The sequence below is a fragment of the Lathyrus oleraceus genome, chromosome 7 (assembly GCF_024323335.1).
Source record: "Lathyrus oleraceus cultivar Zhongwan6 chromosome 7, CAAS_Psat_ZW6_1.0, whole genome shotgun sequence".
Lineage (NCBI taxonomy): Eukaryota > Viridiplantae > Streptophyta > Magnoliopsida > Fabales > Fabaceae > Lathyrus > Lathyrus oleraceus.
The window spans coordinates 275,013,122-275,036,483 of NC_066585.1; the positions used below are offsets into that span (position 1 = coordinate 275,013,122).

A 23,362-nucleotide genomic window follows, 5' to 3' on the forward strand; every position below is an offset into this window, starting at 1 on the left:
CAGAGCTTCTAATCTATTGTTGTATCATTTTTTATTCTCATATAACCTCGTGTAGTCTTCCTTGTAAGAAGGTAACTCTTTCATTAAATGTTTACGAACAAGTTTATGATTCTCCTCCTTGTTACCTAAACGACTGACAATAAAATGACCGACTTACTTGTTATTCACTCCATGATAAAGTACAATGCACAATATATTAAATGTCCAAACATTTTTGACTAAGTGGTAACGGTGCAAAATAAAATGACAATCACACTTTCTTATTTCGGTGTCATAATATTTCAAATTTCAATTATTCCGACTCTTTCTTTAAGTGATGTTATTTAAAACATGTTGATTATTATTTTATAAATTCAGCAATAATTTATTAAATTGATAATAATAATAATAATAATAATAATAATAATAATAATAATAATAATAATAATAATAATAATAATAATAATAATAATAATAATAATAATAATAATAATAATATAATAATAAATAAGACGACATGCTTATCCATATGGTATACAAGAATACTAGCAATTACCTTCAAATTCATTGGGTCGTTATTCTATTGATATTGGGAATAAAGAGACAACAGTACGGCAGCACAAACCGTCGTTTGCTCTCATCCAAAACGACCACGCTTCCAACTTTCGTTTCACTTTTACCTTCTTACGCTCAAACAATTAGAATCTGAATTCAAAACAAGAATGGGAATTGGGAAATTTTGAAGATAAGCATCGACCATAGATAAGGTGAAATCTTTCGCTAACCCTTTTCTTCTTAATTGCAGTTTCATTCAGCTCAATTTTCCCTATAATTTCTTCTCTTAATGCGTTTTTTCCTTCCAATTTTCCATCTTTATCGTTTAATTCACACGGGTTTTGCACTTTTGCTCCGTTTTCTATACTACCTTTAAATTAAGTTTGATCTTAACTCCTTCGTTTTAAAAATTTTAACTTTTTCTCACTTTGACAGTTGAAGCCCCTAAATCACTTCGTTTCCTTGTCACTTATAAGTGTATGAACATTGTTTATGTGTTTAATCTCAAATTGGTGTTTGGGGTTAATTGATTGTGTAGTGTGAGAAATTTAGAAGGTTTGCTAGTACTACATGAATGAATGTGCTTTATTGAGAAGTTGATTCTAATCAGTGTGAGAAATTGGTGTTTGGGGTTAAGATTTGTATTAGTTTACTTATGAGTAAGGAAAATTAAAGGGGGTTTATCATTGTCAATTGTTTATTTTTTTCTACAATATTTTGATGACTATCACATGTAGTAGAAGCATGGTCCGGGATAGAACATTATGGCAGTAGTTGGTCCATATAGCCGACCTCACTTAGTGGGATGAGTTTTGGTTGTTGTTGTTGTATAATTTTCCTATGGTCTTATTTCCAACTTAAGCAGTAATGGAACATCACATAAGATTAAACTTAATGGAGAAAAATAACATTTTGGTAGTTTTAAAATAGGGTTGGTTCTATGAATTTGATTGCTGAGAAGTTAGGTGATTATTCTATGAAGTTAAATACCTTTATCTGAAAAAATGTGTAGGGACAAACTATCAAGCTGTGGTTTTTGGAGGCGACAAAGATTACTGCTTGAAGAGTTGTAGTAAATTACTTACTTTATTTTGATAGTTTTGGTTCTCCAAGGCTGAAATAAGTTGTCTAAGTATCTAACCTTTGATTTGATTGTTTTGCATTTTTCGGAACTTATGTGTCTCCTGCCAAAGGTCTGAAGTTGAACTGATGGAGTGTACACCTGCTAGAAAGACGCAGAAAGCTGATCGAGAAAAGTTAAGGAGGGATCGACTCAATGAACAGTTTGTAGAACTGGGTAACATCTTAGGTAAATGAAACTTCGCTTTCTTTACATAGGAGAGTAGCAAAGAGTAAGCAGACTGATGAAAAACATCACTGGTTCTTTATATGTTCTATTATTATTTCTTGCTTTCTGATGATATACCACTTCCAGATTCCCATTGGTTAGATAATGTTTTACTAATGAAGCACTATAACCGACACTTGGTTATTTTATTGTTATACAAATGTTGGCATCGTTTACATGTGGCAAAGATTCCTTAAGTTTATAGATGCTGATAAATTTTACCAAACTATTGTTGGTTGTTGGTTCTCTAGAATTCATCCTTGTGTTAGGAATTTGATGCTTAGAACTAATAAAATAGAATTCCTCTTAAATCACTATGTGCCTTTGCTGACTCTGAAATGCAGACCCTGATAGACCCAAAAATGATAAAGCAACCATTCTAGGGGATACAGTTCAATTGCTGAAGGACCTTACTTCTCAAGTTAGTAAACTAAAAGATGAATATACTATGCTAAATGAAGAATCTCGTGAGGTAATACTATCACAGTTTGATAAATCACCTTGATGCTTTTGGGACCTAAAGTTACTGAAGAAATTATTTTGTTTCTTTCAATTTTCAGTTGTCTCAGGAGAAAAATGATCTCAGAGAAGAAAAGGCTTCTCTTAAATCAGATATTGAGAATTTGAATAACCAGTATCAGCTGCAACTCAGGACTATGTATCCATGGCCTGCAATGGATCCTTCAGTAATGATGGCTCCACCGTCATATCCGTATCCAGTTCCAATGCCTGTACCTCCCGGTTCAATTCCAATGCAGCCGTACCCCTACTACGCTAACCAACATCCTACAATCATCCCTAACCCGTGTTCGACATATGTTCCGTTTTTAGCCCCCAACACAATTGTTGAACAGCAATCCACACAGTACGTATCCCCACCTCTTCATCCAGGTAGCCGGTCCCACATATCAGGAAAACCAGAATCCAAAAACAAATCATCAAGGGAGAGCAGAGCTGAAAGAAATGCAGATTCTAATGATGTCGCCACAGACCTTGAGTTGAAGACTCCTGGGTCTTCTGCAGATCAGGTTTGTGCTATAAAAAAGTTCCGGAAATCTCTTAACCTACATCTATAGTAAAATAGGTATTGGATTAAAGTCGTGTATTTTCTCGGATTTTGCAGGATTTATCATCCGCACAGAAAAAATCTAGAAAGTCTCCTTCGAGGAAGGAAAACAGTTACACAGAAGCTAGTTCTTTAGGCAAGTGTTCTTCATCTCACAGTGTTCAGGATAGCTCATCAAGTAGTGTAGTTGGTAGCAGAAAGGCTAGTGAATGAGAAAGGATATAATGTTAGACAAGTGATTATGCTTTTTGGAACTACTATGATGAGGGTTTTCACTTTGCTTCTGCTGCAGCTATTCTAGAGGTATATGTCGGATTTACTCTTGTCCGAAAAGAAAGCTGCTTCTGTTCTCTCTTCCTGACTAGGAATTTATGTTTTGAGTACTGTGTAATTTAATCATAAACTACTTTTCCTTGTGATGGAAAAGCTTCACAGGTTCAATTGTTTATATTCCTACTTGTGAAAAATTGAAATTGCAGATGGAAAATGTCCAATTTGAGACCAGTGTGACTAATGTGTAGGCTTGTAAATCTCTTATTCACAAACTCTACTAAAAAGACCATGCCTATTTTATCTAATGTATGTTTGAATTATAGTTGAAGATGTTTAACGTACGTTTGGACGAAACATTTATAGAGTTCCTTTGTGTCAAACATAAAAGAAAAATTGTAACAGAAATCCAAATACACCAGGTCTAGACAATGGACAATGCTATCTAGACAATTGAATTTTTTTAAAATAAAATTCCAGACATTATTAATACCAATATTAAATTTAAGAATTGTTTTCAAGTTTATTGAATTTGAATGATTCCCCTGGTTGAATTGAAAATGTGGTTTTGGCACCAACATGGTGTGACACAAATGATAGACATTTAGATTCAAGAAGATTTTGGCAGTTTTTTTTTTCTTTCTCGAAATTGAATTGTGTTTAATAAGGCCTATGATAATTATCTGTTCTCATTCTTCTCAATCAAGAAAATTCTTTTGTACTCTTCCAGAAAAGGTAAAAGAAACACTAGTACCAGACACTTACAAGTTCTAGCACAGACCAAAATATGTTAATAGGTCTTAAGTTACACTCAAAGAATATATGCCAAAACCCAAAACCAACCTTATATCAGAAGTAAAAGAAGTTCATAACCTCTTATATAAACCTTAGAGAACAACAAAGTCCTAATGTGTTGTTCATGACATAGTCTGTTTTTCTGAGTGAGATAAAGAAAGATTCACATGGGGTGGTTGTTCTCCAAGAAGAGGAATGCAGAATGGAAACACGGATACACAGAGCACAACATGGCACCTGTTTCTTCTCCTTCGCCAACTCTTCATCTGTTTGTGATATTTGGCATTGTTATTAGCTTGTTGTGGCTCTCCCATTACAAATTTATTTAGATATGTAACAATCCTTACTCATTTTTCTGTATGTCACTGTCTGAAAGTTTACTAAAAATTACATTATAGTACCTTTTTTTTTAATGATTTGTGCTGAATATGTCATGTAAAAATGTTATTTAAATTTTTGAGCTTATAAGAATAATAATAAGACTTGTGAGAATAACCAAACCTTTCAGAGAAACTCCATGATTTCATAACATCTAAATAGTTACAAACAAGACTATGGGATATGTATCACATATTCAAACTTCATAGTTAATAATAGTTTATAGAAACCAAAAACATAGAGGCTAAAACCAAACCAACCTACAGAAATTACAAAAACAAGTAAAGTAAAACAAGGATTACAAATCAATAAAACCAACCCTCAAGAAAAGAAGATTGAAACTGCACCAATAGCAACAAAACAACAATCAAAGCAGCCACACCCCATGGAGAGCTTCCTTCTGAGGGGGTTTGGTAGGTTGTCCTGCGCCTTCCCCATATGGAAGAACCAGGAAACCATTCTGAATCATCCATGGATGATAACAAACGAACTATAAGTATGAGAACCACTGGTGTGGCAAATAACACCCAACCCAATTGTTCTTGAGCATTTTCAACAGCTTCTTCATAGGAAAAGTACCATGAACTACCAAGGAAGATGAAGATCACTGCTAAGATTAACAGAACAGGATATGGCAGGGGATTCAGAGTGAATCCATCCAAAACAGAGGAACCTCTGTTTCCTTCATAAGCCATTGAGTTTTATGGTTTTCTTTAAGAAACCACTGATATATAGTAAGTCAAAGAATTAGAGATAGTGTTGTGTTGGCAGGTAGAAAATTCAAAAAGAGGTTTCAGGATTTCCTTCCTTAAAAGTAGTGAATGGTGTTGTAGAAGGACATAACATAATATAGCAAGATAATGTTGTTTATCTTTTCAAGCTATAATTAACTATTGATTATGACCTTTAATGATACACGATTTTCCATATAAACAGTACTAGTTGTATAAACATGTTTGTTACTGTCAATAATTACATGTACATTACAGATTAGTAGTGTTAATAAAAGCATATCAAAAGTTTGATTTTCTTTGATGTCACTTTGGCCCATTTCCTACTCAGAAGATTTGTATTGTACCTACTACAGTAGGTTTTAAAAAAGAAAAAGTGATAACCTCCAACACAAGAACACTATTTACATTTCTAACGCAACATGGGTGTCTCTTTCAGCCGACTCATCCAAGTGCTTTCCTACCACTGCTGCAAGAATTTAACTTTTGCAAGTAATGTATAGTCCACTTAAATGCCGACATCATTTTAGACTGGTTCACATAGCTATCATATTGTGGTGATGTGTGGTAAATGAGCCACTTTAAGATGCTGGGTGGTGATTATTGATTTAACCATTACCTACTAATAAAATGAATTTAGTTGTCTCCTTTTTCTTACACTCTCTCATTGAATACAAAAATCAATGCATTTCCCCCCGAAACCCTCTGTCTTGTAACTTGTTTAACACCAAAAAGTGAAGACACAGACATATAAAATATAACATTATATTATATTATAACGTTAAAAATAATACTATACTAATACATCAGAAAACTATGGTTGATATGAAACATTGGAAGAGACTCAAATAACAAGCACAGATAATGGGGTGATAGAACAAAATACAAACAATTCAATCATCACCCACCACCAAGCTCTTGGACAAACACTACCTACCAGTAACAGTAGCAAGCATGGGTGCAGTGACAGTATCTTGGCTTGGCACAAACCCTTTTCCTAGAACTTCCCAACCATGACACCAAAAGCAAGATCAGAATTACAATTATTGGTACTACAAAAGGTGAGGAACCACTCTCTTCTTCAGCTTCTTCCTCTTGTTCACCAGAGAAGATCTTTGGTATAGCCAAAAGAATCAACGCCACAGCCAAGATCAGAACAACATTTGAAGTATGAGCATCATTAGCCCTGGGTTTACAATAGTAATAACCCATCAATTGATTAGAATAGAAGCCTCAGAAAATGGGATGGATGAGTTTATAGAAGGGATTCACAATGATGAAGTTGGAGCATACAATGATGACAAGGGAATTGCCCCAACCATATCAACATGGAATTTTATAAAAACAGGTGGAATCTAAACAAAAACGGATAATTATTCATAACATTATTGTCCACCACATAACTTTTTGGTAGTTGCTCATTTAATATTATCTTTTTAGTTAGGCTATCACATTCCGTGAGAAAGAAGATAATATCATCACACATACACAACGGTGGGGTCAATATAGCATTTATAGAAAATTTGACTTAAGGCTGTGTTTGCCGTTTGGTATGAAGTGTACGATTCCAATACTTCTATTTTAACATAAAATAATTGTAGTACAGATTATCATTTGATCATTCACAAGAACATAAAAAATGATTTATTTGTTTGTACTAATTAACCAAAAGGTAAATCCACATTCCGGACTCACTATTTCTGTGACTCAGAATTGACTTTTACGGAGTGTAGAAGTTTAATTTGTCTTATATCACTATCACTATATAGGAAAAACAGGAAAAATATTCTAATGTCAGAACTTATTCCCGTACAAAAAACAGTTGGGACTAAGATAAATTATTGGATATTAAATGTTACATCATATTTGGAAGCATATGGCCTACAAGAAATCAGCTGTTGATACACCTCATTGCCTAATATTCAACACTGGCAACTGATATCACAAACTTCAAGCAGAGTTAACCAGTTTCTGTATATTTGAATTGCTAATGTTATCACTGAAATGATCGGACAAGTACACCATTGTCACAAAATTTCCAATTAGACAACAGCAAAATTGGACAATTTAGTTTAAGTTATCTTCATACTACGAATGAAAAAAAAATACAAGAATCAGTTAAATAATTATCTATGATAGTGTTGACTGTGGAACTATTACAGCTGAACCTAGTGACATCAATGGCGCTAAAAATTTCCTCAGTATAATGTGTCTCCCACAACCCAATAGATGGGGACTTTGAAAAATGGCCACCCGGAATGTTGTAAACCGAGTTCTGTCACAACGTGCAAAATTGACAAAACACGGTTCCCCACAACAACAAAGTTGGCTTTCCATAAATATTACATGAAACTTAAGTTATCAATCGCAGCGGAAAGCGTTCTGTGTGGTAATAAAATGAGGACACAAAAATTTACCATCAACAGAGTTTCAAGGTCACACTTTTCCTTCATATTTAAAATTGAGTTTGTAACCATGTTGAAGAGTTGCCAAGGTACTTCTGCAAGGTCCCTCTACAAAATGAAATAAAATATTGAATTTAGATTCTTCTTTTAATTGCTTTTCTAGAATTTGATTAAATCAAGGTTTGCATACCTCCAAAAACAGTGTGAAGATATTGAAGATCATCAACGGAGCAAGCATCTATCAAAGCATAGACACCAGGTTGTAAAGCTTCATCTATTTCTCTGCAAATTATGGTGCGAATAATTAGTATTACCTAATGGTATTTGGCTACGCTTTTCTAAAGTTAGCCAGAGCCTACCAAACTTCATCTCTATAGATACTTTTTTTTTGTTATTCATTTCAAAATATGGGCAACAGAAAATTTAAATGCATAGTCAACATTGGTATTTTGAGAAACTCTGAGATGACAAAGTTGAGTGAAAGTTGGGGAGAGAAAAAGAGTATATGAGTGATTGAAAAGTGTAATCCTGCAACAGATAGACTATGGCTGAAAAAATAAATGAGTCAACAACAACAATAATATACAACCTTCTGATACCACTTCTCCTGGGACCATATCCTGAATAAACTGATATGTAATTGGATAAAAATAGACAACATTGCCGACCAAATACATCTTTTTGTTGTTTTATCTGCATCATGATCATAGAAACAATCTGGGTAAGCAATCAAATATAAGAAACAAATACATGATTTGTTAAATAAAGACTGGGCCTTTTTGGAGGCTTTTCGTGATTTGAAAACAAAGAAGGTAAACACATCATCCATTTAAATAAGAAAAACAAAACAGAATCTTGGAAGATAAAAAATAACTACGGAAAACAAGTACTAGCTGGTGAAGTAATAATGCCATATCGACTTTAAGAAGAATACAGGCTTAGGAACTACAAATGCCTGTTACAAACTACAATTGCCTGCTACAACTTACAAACAACTTCTAGACGGTGTTTCATGTCAGCTAGCTGAAATAGGCAGCTCTAAGTCCCTCCCATGACCACTTACTAGACCGTGTTAACTTTGCTATTAGTATAAAAGTAGGCAAAAGTATATTGATGTGTACAGAATAACACATGGACTCTTTGAAATTTGACCCACTTACCTCTGTCCTTTGTCAAAATTAACATCAACAGAAGCAAGAGCATAGAAGCAATTATGCTCTTTATGCAAAAATAAACTTCTGTTTTTGAAAAGGCAGGACAGAGAGTATCTGAGATGAGACAAGGAAAATTACTAAATGGAATGCAAAAGATGTTAATGATGCATTTGTGTTAGCTGCTCAGAAGGTATAGACACACTAATATGGGCGTACATACCTCTTCATATATTCTTCGAAGAAAACAAGCACATTTCACTCCCTCTTCTACTTCCCAACAAAACCAACCTTCATTCACTGTTGATTTGTTCTCTAAAACTGTCTCCAAGCAATTAAGAAGAACAGTGACAGAGGCTTCAAGATGGGCAACACACTGTTTGCACTCACTGGAAAGATTATAAATGAGCAGAATATCATGCAAAGTCTAAATGTTTGGGATTAGAAATAAGGCAGCAGATTGCACAAAGATGCTACTCCTTCCGTCTCGTAAAAAGTGTCGCATTTGAGCAATGCGCGGTTCTTAAGAAAATAATTAGATGGGTTGATTTTTATGATAAATCTAGTATCATTTACTAGAATACCCTTATCAATTGTAGCTAACAACATAGTTGAAAAAAATGAAAGTTAATAAATAGGGGTATAATAGTGGAAAAAAATAATAAATGTTGCATTGGTATTGTAAAAGGACAATTATTTTGAGACAGAAAAAATACAAATGAGACACTTTTTATGAGACAGAGGGAGTATTAACTTATTAAGTACTAGTACATCAAATAATAATACCATCACATATTTGATATCTCAATCCATTCAATATGTAAAGTTGTACTTTGAACAAAGTGAGTCAAAAGTAACAAAAATCAAACATACCTTGGACGGTGCCTTATAATGGTGCACAATAGTTGACAACAAGCAACAAATAGATTAATTGTGAACTGGTGATCTACATGACAGAAATTCACTCCATCTTCTGAATGAGAATTTTGCTCTTCCAAGACCATAAATGAATCTGAAGGACGAGAAGCTTTAGAAATTCTATGCTGATGGAAATTCTGAAAGAGTGCAGCGGGGATATGTAACATGTGACCCACATGACACACATCCATTGAGAAAAGACCATGTTTCCTTGAAACTGTAGTTAGCACTTCAACACACATGAGAATGGCTGACCCTGGATCTGGAGTACCGGCAACTGTTTTACATCTCAAGTTAACATAAAATATATGTGGGCTCTGTAAATGCACAATAATGTTGAAAACAGCAGATACTAAGCTCTGACAGTGTCTTTTGATCAGCTTCAAGCCTTTCCGACCTTGAAAACAGGAAGAAGAAAAAAAGTCATAGAAATAGAATAACAAATGAATGATACTAGTATGCCCTGCCCATATTTTGTACCCATCGAACATGCAATATATTGATAGAATAGAAGCAATCAATAAAAGGCATCAATGTCAATCTGATAATATATGTATTTCTATTAAGGATTATAAATAGGGAATGCAGTATCATAATATGAAAGCTGCAGAAAATGTTAGGATTCCCAGAAAGTGATTATAGATAACATTTGAGTGGGAATTTAGGGTAAATTAACAAAACAAGTGAATACATGAAAGAACCGAGTCCTGACAGTTTAATTTTGGAGAACAGAAACAGTATAATAAATAACATTCCTGTGTGTGTTTGTATAACATGTACTTATATTATATCATAAGTTAGATTTATTTATTATAGGATATTATGACGCATATGATGTGTGAAGCGCGCCACATTTAGTGGAAAAGGTTTTGGTTATCATTGTTGTTTGTATACAATATTCACTACATTCATCAACAAGTTATTTTACCCTGCTAGTTCTACATCTCCATCAGCATGTGAAGCAAATCATAATTATTCAACAATCAACAAATGACTTTCATAACCCAAAGTGTGCACAGTGCCGAATCCTTTTTGAATAAAAAAATATAGTAAAACTATAAAAATCATTTAATATTATTACAAATTTTCTGAAGTGAATCCAAATGCAGTACTAATGCACTAGCTTTGAGAATGGCAAAAGGATATTAAAGGGATGTAGTTTGCAAACATTAATTAGACAATGAAATGAAAACTTTATTTTCAAGCCAAAGTATGTGCCCTTCGCAGATGTTCTTAATACCTGAAACAAATTCGAGAATCATGTCCAAGCAATCAATGCCAGCTGCCACAAGTGTTGAAATTTCACCCCCATCTTTATTTGTTTTTATGCCATAGATTATAGTGCATCCTTCTTGTACTCCAACTAGTGCTCTCTCAATGGCCTGTATAGTAGACAAAAGGTGCAACTCCGATTGCCCCTCTATAAAAGCTTTGAATGACACCCGCAACCTAGTTTTCAATTCATTCAAGCAAAAGTAGTGCATCTCATTAGAAGAGCAAGCTTCAAATGGTCCTTTATGCAGTGTCTTTGTGCTCGACTGTCTTTCGTGCAAGGTTAGTTTTGCCCTCTTTCCTTGCAACAATATGGACTTGCCTATTGCCCTCATGTGAATTTGTACTAATTTTGTATAAACTTTACTCGATGAGGTAGGATCTGTGAAAGGAAAATAACTTGCTAATTCTCTCAGATAGCTGAGAGCACCATCTAACAAAAGAAAAGCAGATTGTTGTGGGACCCCAACCATCTCTGTAAATTCTAATAACAATACTTGTGAGATCTCAATAAATGCAGGCACACAACTTGAAGGCAACGGCGAATCATCCATCTGCAAATTTAGCCTCAAAAGAGACGACGAAGCTATTAACAGTTGTCTTAGTAAAACAGCTACTTCAGGATTATCACCTTTTACCAAGCTTTGTAACAAAGGTTTATTCAAACCCAGTGGCTCAGGGGAATCATTCCTAGCCAAAATACTGGCAACAAAGTTTACACTTTCAGGATTTGACATTATTTCAACATCACTGCCACTTTCGGAGACATTATCTGTTTTAGGTTCTTTTTGCATTCCAGCTGAGCCATTTGTCTTAGAAACAGAATATTTAGATGACAAATACTTTGTACCAGATAAGTTGAAGGCTGGCTTCTCAAAATTCTGGGTATCATGTAAGTTTTTGGAGAGTTGATTATTCTCGCTGAGCAATTTGTCTATGAAAAAATTAACAACTTCCACAAAAGAAAATCTACAACTATTTAGTTCAGAGCCATGTTCATGTTTCCACATCAACACTTTTTCTTTATAACCACTATCTTTAGCATCAGTTTGACCCAGGGCAGATGTTAGGGCCCACAAAACTCCACTAAAGCATGAAACTGCCGAAGACAATCTATTCATGTTTTCACAAGTAAGACCATGTCCCACATTGACATGGCAAAGAATACCCTTTTGAGATACAAGTAAATTTTGCATCTGCTCTTTCAAATTCTGAGCTATTAAGGTTAAACACTTCAATGGCTCAAGCTTGGAAGAATCTACATGCTGAGAAGATGAAAGCAATTGATTCTCTGTATGATTAATTTTGTGATCAGAGATCTCTTCACAAGGTATCTCAGCTTCTTTATCAAAACAAAAAGCTTGGATATATTGATGTTTTCCAATGCCCAACAAGGCATATGCAGTGTGATCCATTAAAGAAAACACCAGAGATTTAAATAGAATATTTTCTGCTGAGAATACCTCTTGAAATCCAGCAATCACAGTTAATGACTTTGAAAACCACAAAACAGGATATGAACTTTCAGAAATAACCGAGTTTGGTGAGGAACGGACGGTGTGTGTCTTCTCACTTAAACCCATTAATATATATCTTAAGGCCTTCCGGCAAGAGACAAATAACCTCAAATACTCACAATGATAGTCCTGGTACACTGTGGTCTGAAAATATATCAAGGCATTTACAAGAAGCCTGCAAAGATTATGCAGATAGAAATTGAGAATTAATTCCGTAAGCGTTTCACAAATTATGCTCGAGAGAAATCCTTGGCACAAACAATTAAATGTGTCTAAGACATCTTTACTGAAGGTTCACAAATATTTGGATTTCCTTATCGTGAGCAAGGTGCATAATAAATAAATTTGAAAAATCATTTGCAGAGATAGTTTTGCATTTTCATCAAATTAATTTCTTATTTTTGAAAATATGACACAGAACAGAAGTATGAATGCATTGATTTTGTCTTATTGGCAAAATAAAGTCGTCGAAAATGATAATCAGTTTAGTTTTGATGAGCTATTGGATTCAAAGCAACTGTGATCAAATTATGGCATAGGATAGGACTATATTTATAGTGTGAAAATTCCAATTTACTATCTCAGCAAAAATTAGAAACTCGTGGCATTTTTGCATTATTTTTATCTCTTCCATTCATACTCTCTTATAAATAATATCTTTGTTTTGGGAGCTATCTTATCCTCAGCACTAATTGAACTTCTTACTTTGTAATACAATTTTTTCTTTTATTTACACACAAAAGACAATAATGCTGTATCCAACACAAAGATGACTGTACCTTTCAAGGTTGAAAATACAAGACACAATATGTGAAAATGATCCTGCATTGACATCTGACATCAAAGTTAAAAGATTAAGCAAATGGTGGCAATCTGTGAAACTCTTGATGGTAAGAGGGGAGGCATTTTCTCTGCTGCTGATATCTGCATGAAGCTTATCACATGAATGATTGACCGGCATTTTAACTGCAGAACAATCAACTGGAACCTCTTTTGAGTTGTCGAGGGCCCTTAAAAACTCGATCCAGTTAGGTACTGACCCAAGCTCGACAGCAGTACATGTGATATTACTAAACAGTGGTAATACAGATTTCTCTAAAGCACTGCAAAAGATTGTGGCTAGATTCCTGTGGGCAAACTAAAACAACAAAACCAAATGAATACCTATGGATATAGTCTTTTTCTTACTCAAAATACTGCATGAAATAAAAGCATCAATAAACAAACAAACTCAAGTTTACAGAAATCAGAACTAAAGCTGAAACAAATACTGGCAAAGATTAATCTGTAACTCTTTACTAGATAACACAAGAGTGTGTCTCTGCGACAAAAAAAAAATTCTGCATAATCGAAGCATATTACCTTTAGCTCATACAAAATTGAATCACTTAGAAGGTCTGCTGATATATGCGGCAAAGTGACTCTCTTGAGCAGCTTACAGTTATCTTGCATGTCTGGCTCTTGAAAACTGTTTGATACACAATGAAGGGAAGTTTGAAGTAAATGTGAGAAGAATTTTTTCAACTGCTTCTTGGAACCATGATTTCCCCAAATATCAACATTTTTGCAGAGATTTGACCAAATGGCTATTGGCAATGAATTTTTGTTAGCAACATAAATTCCCTGATTCCATTTGTTGATTTGAGGAGCCAAAGAAACTAAATCTTCACTCTTAACATCATCAGAAACCAAGATCGGGGACTGATACACACACGATAAGTTTTCCATAATAAAATTAGTCAGTCCAGCAGCCTCTTCCTTCAGGGCCTTGATTTGTGATCTATAAAGCTTCTTTTGCAAATACTTCAACAATACAATGTGCCTATTCAAGTCAACAAGCCTCTGAAGAGCCATAGACTGAAAGATATAAACCAAAGGGGAGGAATCATTGAAGCCATACTTTAGATAGAAGTCTGAAATTAATTGCATAACAACAAGGAGGGAGGCAGAAGGTTGGGCAATCCATGAGAAGAAACCAATGTCAGTCTCATCAGTCCTCTTCATCAACTCAAAGGCAGAATATGCTGAATAATCCCCCATCTCGGCTGACATTTTTTTTGATAGACTAGGAGGCGCGAGGCTGATTGCTTGCCTAAGCAAGCTTCGGCAGGACAAAAACAATTGCAAAAAGAGCACAAAGACCCATTGACTGGACCTGCCAAATTTCTTCAAAACTTTGTCCTTTCCAACAGCCCGATCAGCAGTTTCTCCTAATATAGATGAAAAAAACTTGGAAATAGTATCTGGTTGTTGTACAACTAGAATACTCAAGTAGGGACGCAATACTGACATAAGTTCTTTAACAGCAACTCCAACAAGATTGCTATTGCCTTCAGTTATAGTGGCTGAATCAAGCACTAAAGAATACAGTCTAGAGAGCCCTCTACCCAAGAGTTCTGCATGCAGATTAATCATTCTCAATTTGTTTCCATCAGCCGATGGAGAGCAGTTTTTCATCCACCTAAGAGTTTCAGATATATCATCGGTTACCTGTCTAATAAACCCACTCACTTGCCCTTCTGGAATAGATTCCATGGCTTTATAAATAGTGTGGATGAACTTATGTGAAGATAACAGTCTTTCAACTGATTCGGAATAAACATTATTAGACAGAAATGTCAATAACTTAGAAGAACTTTCTTCAGCATCACCGTCACAAGTCATAAGCCTTAGCGCTTTGCACAATGCTAGAATGGCAATTTGCACCTACATCATTTAACAGAAAAAATGTGACGTTAGCTCAATAAAACCGTGACCATAACAATTCTCTGTTAAGACTTTCCCTGAATATTTTTTCCCTTCCCTCTGCCAGATGATCATACCTATAACTAGTATGAGTTACTGACAGTCTGACACACAGTATAGTAATGATACCACAAGAAGGACAAACCAATGCGAACCTCTAAAACATAAGTTGCTTAGTGATCAGAGTTTGGAAACAAACCTGGCGAAGTTGACTGTAGAGATTAACTATTTGGCATCCCAAGGCAGGAATAGTTGAAGATAATGAGCTTCGATCAAAAGCACTTGCCATATTGCAATTGACGGTGGAGTATGATAACAAAATAAGCCATAAATTCACCAAATCTTCTCCAATAACCTCATATTCAATTTCCAAAAGGTAGCCCATTGCAACTAATATCTCGTTAGCGGATAAAAAAAATGTTTCCATCCCCGTCACATCAGTTGTATCGTAGTTGGATAAGCAGAGTATACTAGTGGAACTAGCTATTAAGGTATTAAATATTTTCTTCAAGAAATTAAGACAAGCTCCTCCAGATGTGTCCTCTGTTTTCACATATACTTTCTCTTGCATAAAACTAGCAAGCAAATTGCCAATAGACTTTAGTATACCATAAAGATCAGAAAAAAGGAGCTTGGCGTCTATTTTAGCTTGGAGAAAGGCATTCATCTCGAGCAAAAGAGGCTCCATAATCAGTACCAAAAAATTAAAAAGGGATTTTTGAGTATCTGCAGAAATATTATTGGAGCTACAAGATTCTCCTGGCACAGGTGGCCTTGAATCATTTACTTTCTCCGTAGTATTGCTCCCTTCATGCAAAACCAAGGTTCCCTTGAACTTTCTTGCGGAATCGGCAAACAAGCGAAATAACAAACCTAAGCTACCCATTGCTATAGCATTCTTTCTGGATATAATTTTGTTCAGCACATCAAACAAATGTCTATGATAACTCTTAATGGTTGCTTTTGAATCTTTTGGTTTATCATCACATGAAGCGGCATACTTTTCTGAACCATGTAAGCTTAAAAATTCATCAATATGAACTGGATGAAAAAGTCCGTGAGAAATAACTTCTTCCACCACCTTCACCAATCTCCCTGTCCAAATGGGATCACTTCTATTAACCCGAAGATGCAACTCACCGGACAAATGCAGCAATGGTTCAAGAAGTTTGTCCACAAAATTTTGAAATCCTTTCCTAGCTGGATGGACCCTCAAAAATTTGGAGAAGGGCTGAAGCACCAACCACAAAAAACGGAATACACAAGCACCCACACAGCTTCCATCAAGGTTCTTGTTGTACATTTTTAAGACAAGCTCAAGCACTGCCCCAGTCGTTTCAACCCATAAGTCCAAATTTTCATTTGACAACCCGCCATGGGATGAGAACACCAACGAAATACAATCAAGAGCAGTATCGTATAGTTTAAACTTTTCATCAGATTTAAAATGTTCTTCTGAACAGGTAGAGAAGTCCTCTAACAGAGATAGAGCATTTTTTACAATAAATTGGACAGTCTGTAGGAGGTTCCGCGACATATTCAAAGAGACATGAAACTTCAAAGACTCCTGCAAGCAGAACTTGAAAATTTCCCAACAACGAAGATCCATATATGCATCAATTCTATCAAGCTGAGGTGTTTTACCGTCACCCCAGTTTTCCTTCCCATTTGGAGGGAACAACACTGTCAGGATCCAATCATTAAGGTAACCTAGTAGTCTTGGTAGTTTTACAGTTTCACAATGCTGATCAATGTCAGCACCATCACCCACTATCAAACGCACAAAATTGAATGCTTGATTGACCTTACTGCACTAACACACAAAAAAGTCTCAGTCTATCATGGATAGTTTATATGGTGAGAGAATTCATATTAAATTTTTTATAAAAAATCAAAACACACAGTTGAAAGTATTCAACTACTTCAAAATTGGTTGCCTAATTCAAAATATAAATTAAAGATGGTTGAAATTAACCTGTGAAGATCAAGTTGTTTGTCTTGAATACACAGTATCAGTTGAAGATTGTTCCATGGAGTAGAAAATATCACAGGGTCCTGAGGCTTCTGAGCAGACTCCAAACGGTGCAGTTTGGAAGGTTTTTCGGGTTGGGCATGGATTTTCTGCTTTCGCTTACGTTTTTGAATCTTTCCATTCGCTTCCGAATCCGCCATTGTCGAGTTTTAGTTAAATTCAGAGGGTTTCTGAATAATGCGTATATTGATAAACCCTACAGCGCAATGAAAATATTAAGGGTTTAAGCTCTTATAACTAAAATCAGCTGTGCAGAGAACTGAACTAACCTGAAGCACGGAGAAACGAAGAAGACGGCGAGAAGAAAAGACGGACACGGGGGGACGAGGGAGGTGGCGGCGAAACACGAACGCTTACAAACAAGCAGTACGTTCAATGAGTGCAACAAAGTGAGGTGGCGGCGAGAACAAAAGGGGATGGAGTCGAGAGACAGGGAGAAAGATGGTAATTTGGTATGGTAAATCTATTATAACATCTGTGGACTTTTGTGATTGAATGGTTTAAAATGGTGCTGCATGGTGCACCACTTTAAGTAGTTTATGCATATTAAAATTCTTTACTTTTCAAGTAAGAATTAGGTCTTAAGTATAGAAAATTAAAAGAAAAAGTGATGACAACGGGCGGCTGAAGAAAGTGGTGTCACCGTCACCGTCAAATCGCGTTGAAGTGTCATTAAAAATTCTAAAAGCATGAGTATCGGAAGCACGTCTAAGGGAGGCAATATCTCTGAGAAAGTAGAGGAACAATCGAAAAAGATTAACCTAGATAAAAAAATATTTGAAGTATCTAAGGAATCGAGGAGACTCTGGATTGATGTTTTCACTAAGAATAGAAATTCGGTAAAAGGGATGACAAACGAGTATGTAGCACCAAAGCTTATGAATGGGGAAATTGAAATTGAGGAAGATGATATTGAGTCTGAGGTGAAGTTCTGGGAGTCATCGTTGATCATTTATGTTCTTGGGTGAGATATGAGCATGAATATGGTGAAGCAGTTCATGATCAAGTCGTGTGATTTTATCCAACTACTTGACATGTATTATCACGATGATGGTTACTTTCTCCTCAAATTTAAAATCCACAAGGCTATGGAGATAGTAATGATGAATGGGTCTTATTCTATTAGAAATATGACAATGTTACTAAGAAAATGGAAGTCGGATTTTAATCTAAAGGATGACATGTTGCGCGCCCTACCAATTTGGATCAAGCTCCCTATGTTGCCTCTTCGCCTATGGGGGTCTAAGAGTTTGAGCAAAATTAGTAGTGCCCTTGGGACGCCTTTGCTTACCGATGAATGTACTGCTAATAAATTACGAGTTTTATACACAAGAATTTTAGTGGAAGTGGACATCACGCATGAACTAAAGAAAAAAATTATCATTAAAGACTGTGAAGGGAGAAGGATGGCTCAACTTGTGGAATATGAGTGAAAACTCGTGTTTTGTGAGAAACGCCAAAAGGTGAGTCATAAATGTGGAACTATGAAACCTAAAATGCAGTGGAGACCGTGAACTAAGCCACTTGAAGAAGAAAAACAAGTGTCTCTAGAATATTTCAATGATGCAACTGACTTTCATACAACCTTCTTAATCCATATATTTCTGTCTTACTTAAAACATAATTTAGAGTATGTTTGGTACGCAAAAGTTTAATGTGAGATAAAATGAAGAAAGAAATAGCATAAAATATTACTTGTTTGGAGCAGCTAAAGAAATACATAAGAAAAAGTAAAACATGTAGGATCCATCTACTTTTTACTTCCCCTCGAACATGCAAAGAAACAAGAAAACATATGATTATACTCATTAACACTCCTTCATTTTGTCCTATATTTATTTTATATTATACATTGCACTATTATATTTTTCAAATTTTGAAAATTGAATAATAAAAAATAAAGGTGTGTTAAGAGACTTAATAATTAATTAAATCAAAATAAATAATTTATTTACTTTAAATAATAATTTAATTAATTATATAAATTAACATTAACAAATAAAAAATGAAAATTTATTTTTAGTACATATTTTTTAAATTAATAATACTGTGGTACTTTCATACTTAATCAATGTTTCACTCTCTTCTATTTCTTTTATCTTTCTATTGTAACAAACAATGCTTCAAATATATTCAACTTCTTATATATTTCTCTCTTCTCTCACGCTCTCACACATATTTCTCTCTTTAAAACTTCTCTTTATAACCAAATATACCCATAGGGTCATCAAGATCCATGGTGGTCTTCATCTAGACAAAGATTCACCATAGTAGATTTTCACTCTTTCGTTATTAACCTTAAATTCATGTCATGTTTTTCATCATAGATGTCTATAACCTCATGAGGATATACTTTAATGAGTTTGAAAGAGTCTAGCCACCTAGACTTAAGGTTTCAAAAAAAAAAAGTTTAAGCCTCGAGTTGAAAAGGACAACTTGTTTTCCTTCCACTTACTCTATTTTCTGACAATTTTTATCGTGTTATTTATTGGTTTTTGCCTTATAATTTCAACATTCTCATAAGAGTGTATCATATGTTCATATAACTCATTGGGTTGCAACAACCTCACACTGTCAATAGCTTGCAAATTGAAGTTCAATTTCTTAGTAGCCAAAAATGATTTGTGTTATAACTCAATAGTTAAGTGGTAAGCCTTGCCATATTGTAGTTTTATAAGCACTCCTATAAGCTCATAAAGCATCTTCAAGGTGCTTTTATCAATCCTTTCAAGAAGTATTTATCTTTTTTCAAGAATTATTTTTATCTCCCTATTGGACAACCCATCCTGGCCACTACATTATGGATTTTATGATGTGGAAAATTTATGTTTTACACCATATTTAACCATTAAATCCTTACTAAAATGAGTTCTCTCATCACTAATAATTTTCTTGGTGTTTCAAATCTTATAAAAATATCTTTGATCAAAAAATTTGTTACCATTTTGACATTACTTGTTGGTGATGCCATAATCTTTATCCACTTAGAAACATAGTCAACAACCACAAGAGTGTATAAATTACTAAAAAGTTGAGGAAATGGTCTCATGAAATCAATGTCTCACGCATCAAACAATTCACTATCCAAAATGTTTATAAGTGAAATTTGTTTCTTCACAAAAATATTATCCACTATTTGGCATCCATCACACACTTTAACGAATTCAATGGCATTCTTAAATAACAAAGGCCAAGAGTAACTAGATTTCCATAACTTTGATCATGTTGTAGTTCCACCCAAATGTCCTTTATTTGGTGATGCATGGCAGGATGACAAGAGCAGATGTGTCTCTTGCTCAACAATACATTTTCTTAGCAGTTGGTCAACACATTTTTTGTACGTCATAAGATCGTCTTAAAAACAATTCTTTAAGAGGTTAACAAATATTTTCCTTTGTTGATAGTTAAATTTAGGGGGAACATAACCATTGACTTAATAATTCACTATATCAACATATCATGGAGTCATAACAATCGATATCATCAACAATTATTCACAAAGAAATTCTTCTCTAATATACATATTGTAATGGCTCTTAACTTCATCTAGAAGATGTGAGAGATGATCTTCCACTTGATTCTCCACATTTTTTGTCTCTAATTTCTAGATCAAACTATTACAATAGTCATATACATCTTATCAGCTTTGGCTTGACGTCCTTATTGGATATTAAGTACTCGATTGTAGAATGTGCAGTATATACAACCACTTTAGTTCCCACAAAATAGGATTTGAACTTTTCAATAGCAAATAGAACAACTACCAATTCCTTTTCAGTAGTGGTATAGTTAATTTGGGCTTAAATAAAATTATTGCTTGCATAGTAGATGGAATAGAATACTTTGTTATGCCTTTGGCCCAATACAACTCTTATAGAAAATTCACTTGGATCACACATTAATTCAAATGCCTTAGATCAGTCTAGTGAAATATTACATCTACCCAACTTGTTGCAATGTTTTGGGTGAGAAGCTGGAGAGGGATGATATCATCTTTAATAACATAGTTATTATAAGGTAGTGAATGATTCGTACTTTTGGCTTTAAGAGGATTGTTCTAAATGGGAATTTTATTTTCTCCATGGGGTCAGTGACAATAGTGTTTAAGGTTATAGTTCATTTGAAGTTTTTGAGACCTATGGGCCTCTATGACTTGTAGGACGTTCCTAGGAATGGTATTTCAAGCATTCTACTGAAGCATTCTCTCTGGATCATGATTCTTAAATTTTTTACTGACGATGTCAGAGTTTTTCCAATCACATGCAAGTTCGAGTAGAATTCTTTCACCAGATTTGGGAAGATTTTATCAGGTGCCTTAGTAAATAATGCTCTCAAAGATGCTTGACGCATATGAGAGTATGACTTATAGCCTCTCATGAAGTTTTCTTCCATATACCATGGTTCTTTTATCTTATTTTCTAGGATCAATGTCTTTTCTTATTGCTTTTTACTCATTAGCATAACCGTGATAATATCTCTTCTTAGTGGTGGTTCTTTGAATTTTTGGTTTGAGGATGCCATGATGATACACATGGCGAATGAACTCTCACAGGAAAAGATGTAGGAAAGTATGAATGTAATCAATAATAGAGGAAGCATACCTATTTATAGTGTGTCTTCTGAAGCTTTGGTTGTATATTTTAGGCAAGTATTCATTATCAATTGTGCTGATTGAAATTCATATCGAAATCTTACCAAATTGAGTGTGCCAATTGATTGGCTAACGCCTCCAATAGATGGTGAATCAAATATCCCCATATTTTATTTGTTTATTGTTAATGTTTATATCTTTTTTGTGTAGAAGGCAAGTTTAGCTTGGATATGGTTTGCAGTTAGGCGCGTCAAACTTCTCTAATTGATTTCCACACTATGTCAATCAATTGAGCTTTCATTATTTAGACTCCTTGGTGTATATTTGGTCTTAATGATATATGTGTTTCTTTTTTGTACCCCCATTTAGGATTATTTGCAGCATTTTACTATAAAACACTTGAATACTCATCTTTTAAGTTAGAAAAAATATTTGTTGAGATGAGCAAAAATTAAATTCTCTATTTTTAAAGATTAATCAGAGTTATCTAATTAATTTTAACCTTAAAATGTGAAGAAGAAGGGCGATACAAAATGCAGCGAAATTTAAAAAAAAAAACTTCTCCTTTAGTGATTCTTACGAATGAGCATGATCAGTGATAAAATCGTTACCTCTTGTGGCGATTGAAACCTTTGATGCAGATCTACGGAGCGATCACGAACATTGAACGGTGACAACGCCTCTACTCAGTCCACACGAACGGATTTCTTCAATCTCAGTGCTAGTTGCTACGAATGAAGGCTTTGAGTGAGAGTGAGAGAGAAACGAAATTGCAACTACACAAATGCTTCTGCACAAGGGTTCTATTTATAGAACCACTTGTGTGGGCTGCAAGCTAAAAAACCCATTTAAGTGTATGTGGCCCATATCTTATGATATGCCAAAATCACTTAAGCGTGTGGTACCTTACCATATTTCGTATTCTACTTAAGTACACCGTACCTTACAATGTTCTACAATTCACTTAAGTGCACCGTATCTTACGGTGTTCCTTAGTTACTCTATCTCTCATCACTCCGTCCTTTTGTGTGTGACCCTGTAGGTTTTCGCGACATTAGTAATTATATTAAATCACATATTTAACATGATAAACAGTGAGCGGTATCTAGCAACACATCACTGCTACCCAAGACACGAAAATGTCATGTGATCTGACAAATCCTTTTGTAATAATACTTATGTGTACAATTACACTTTTGGCCCTATGTCTATATTGAACACAAGGTATAGATCGTGTCATCCTTGTCCAGTTCAATATTGGGCCCGTAGACATTTATCTTGTTACGCAGGATGGGCAAATTCCATCCAGGTCACTCATGTCCCTCAGCATGTTTCGTGGAGTATCCATCAACTGTCTTTATGGTCATCCAATTACGGACAATGTTTGATAAGCAATAAGGCACTCGACTCTACATCTAGGGTCCATAGTGGTTTCAGGTCGAAGGGTGGTATACACCACTATCACCATTAGAATAACTTATGACACTTTGCATAACATTCTATATAGTATTCTCATAGCAGGCCAATCCAGTATAAATATTACTCTTAATATTCATACCTATGTTTAAGACTTGATAACTCTTTATCCATGATCCATGAGATGTGATCA

The 23,362-nt window shown here is 34.7% G+C and overlaps 3 protein-coding genes across 7 annotated transcripts; 1 reads left to right on the forward strand and 2 right to left on the reverse strand.

Annotated features, from left to right (window-relative positions):
- The first annotated feature begins 513 nt into the window (after positions 1 to 513).
- On the forward strand, positions 514 to 3,562 carry LOC127101399 (transcription factor bHLH121). 5 transcript variants are annotated; one of them, XM_051038804.1, is made up of 6 exons: positions 529 to 746; positions 1,547 to 1,603; positions 1,728 to 1,843; positions 2,227 to 2,354; positions 2,443 to 2,910; positions 3,006 to 3,562. In XM_051038804.1, exons 3-6 carry the CDS (start codon positions 1,744 to 1,746, stop codon positions 3,159 to 3,161), a joined length of 852 nt encoding a protein of 283 aa, XP_050894761.1. In that variant the 5' UTR covers positions 529 to 746; positions 1,547 to 1,603; positions 1,728 to 1,743; the 3' UTR covers positions 3,162 to 3,562. The 5 variants fall into 5 exon arrangements, with proteins under 5 accessions (XP_050894763.1, XP_050894762.1, XP_050894761.1 ...); XM_051038808.1 differs by having other exon boundaries at positions 530 to 746; positions 1,547 to 1,606; positions 1,705 to 1,843; XM_051038807.1 differs by having other exon boundaries at positions 530 to 746; positions 1,547 to 1,606.
- Positions 3,563 to 4,515: 953 nt separating this feature from the next.
- On the reverse strand, positions 4,516 to 5,619 carry LOC127101401 (uncharacterized). Its single transcript, XM_051038809.1, has one exon. It carries the CDS (start codon positions 5,084 to 5,086, stop codon positions 4,697 to 4,699), a length of 390 nt encoding a protein of 129 aa, XP_050894766.1. The 5' UTR covers positions 5,087 to 5,619; the 3' UTR covers positions 4,516 to 4,696.
- A 252-nt stretch (positions 5,620 to 5,871) lies between these two features.
- On the reverse strand, positions 5,872 to 17,649 carry LOC127101398 (uncharacterized). The gene is made up of 11 exons (XM_051038803.1): positions 17,432 to 17,649; positions 17,106 to 17,358; positions 15,330 to 16,938; positions 13,748 to 15,091; positions 13,165 to 13,523; positions 10,837 to 12,560; positions 9,552 to 9,993; positions 8,902 to 9,067; positions 8,117 to 8,220; positions 7,718 to 7,809; positions 5,872 to 7,635 (listed from the first exon to the last, which is right to left on the reverse strand). Exons 2-11 carry the CDS (start codon positions 17,300 to 17,302, stop codon positions 7,559 to 7,561), a joined length of 6,114 nt encoding a protein of 2,037 aa, XP_050894760.1. The 5' UTR covers positions 17,303 to 17,358; positions 17,432 to 17,649; the 3' UTR covers positions 5,872 to 7,558.
- Between the last annotated feature and the right edge of the window lie 5,713 nt (positions 17,650 to 23,362).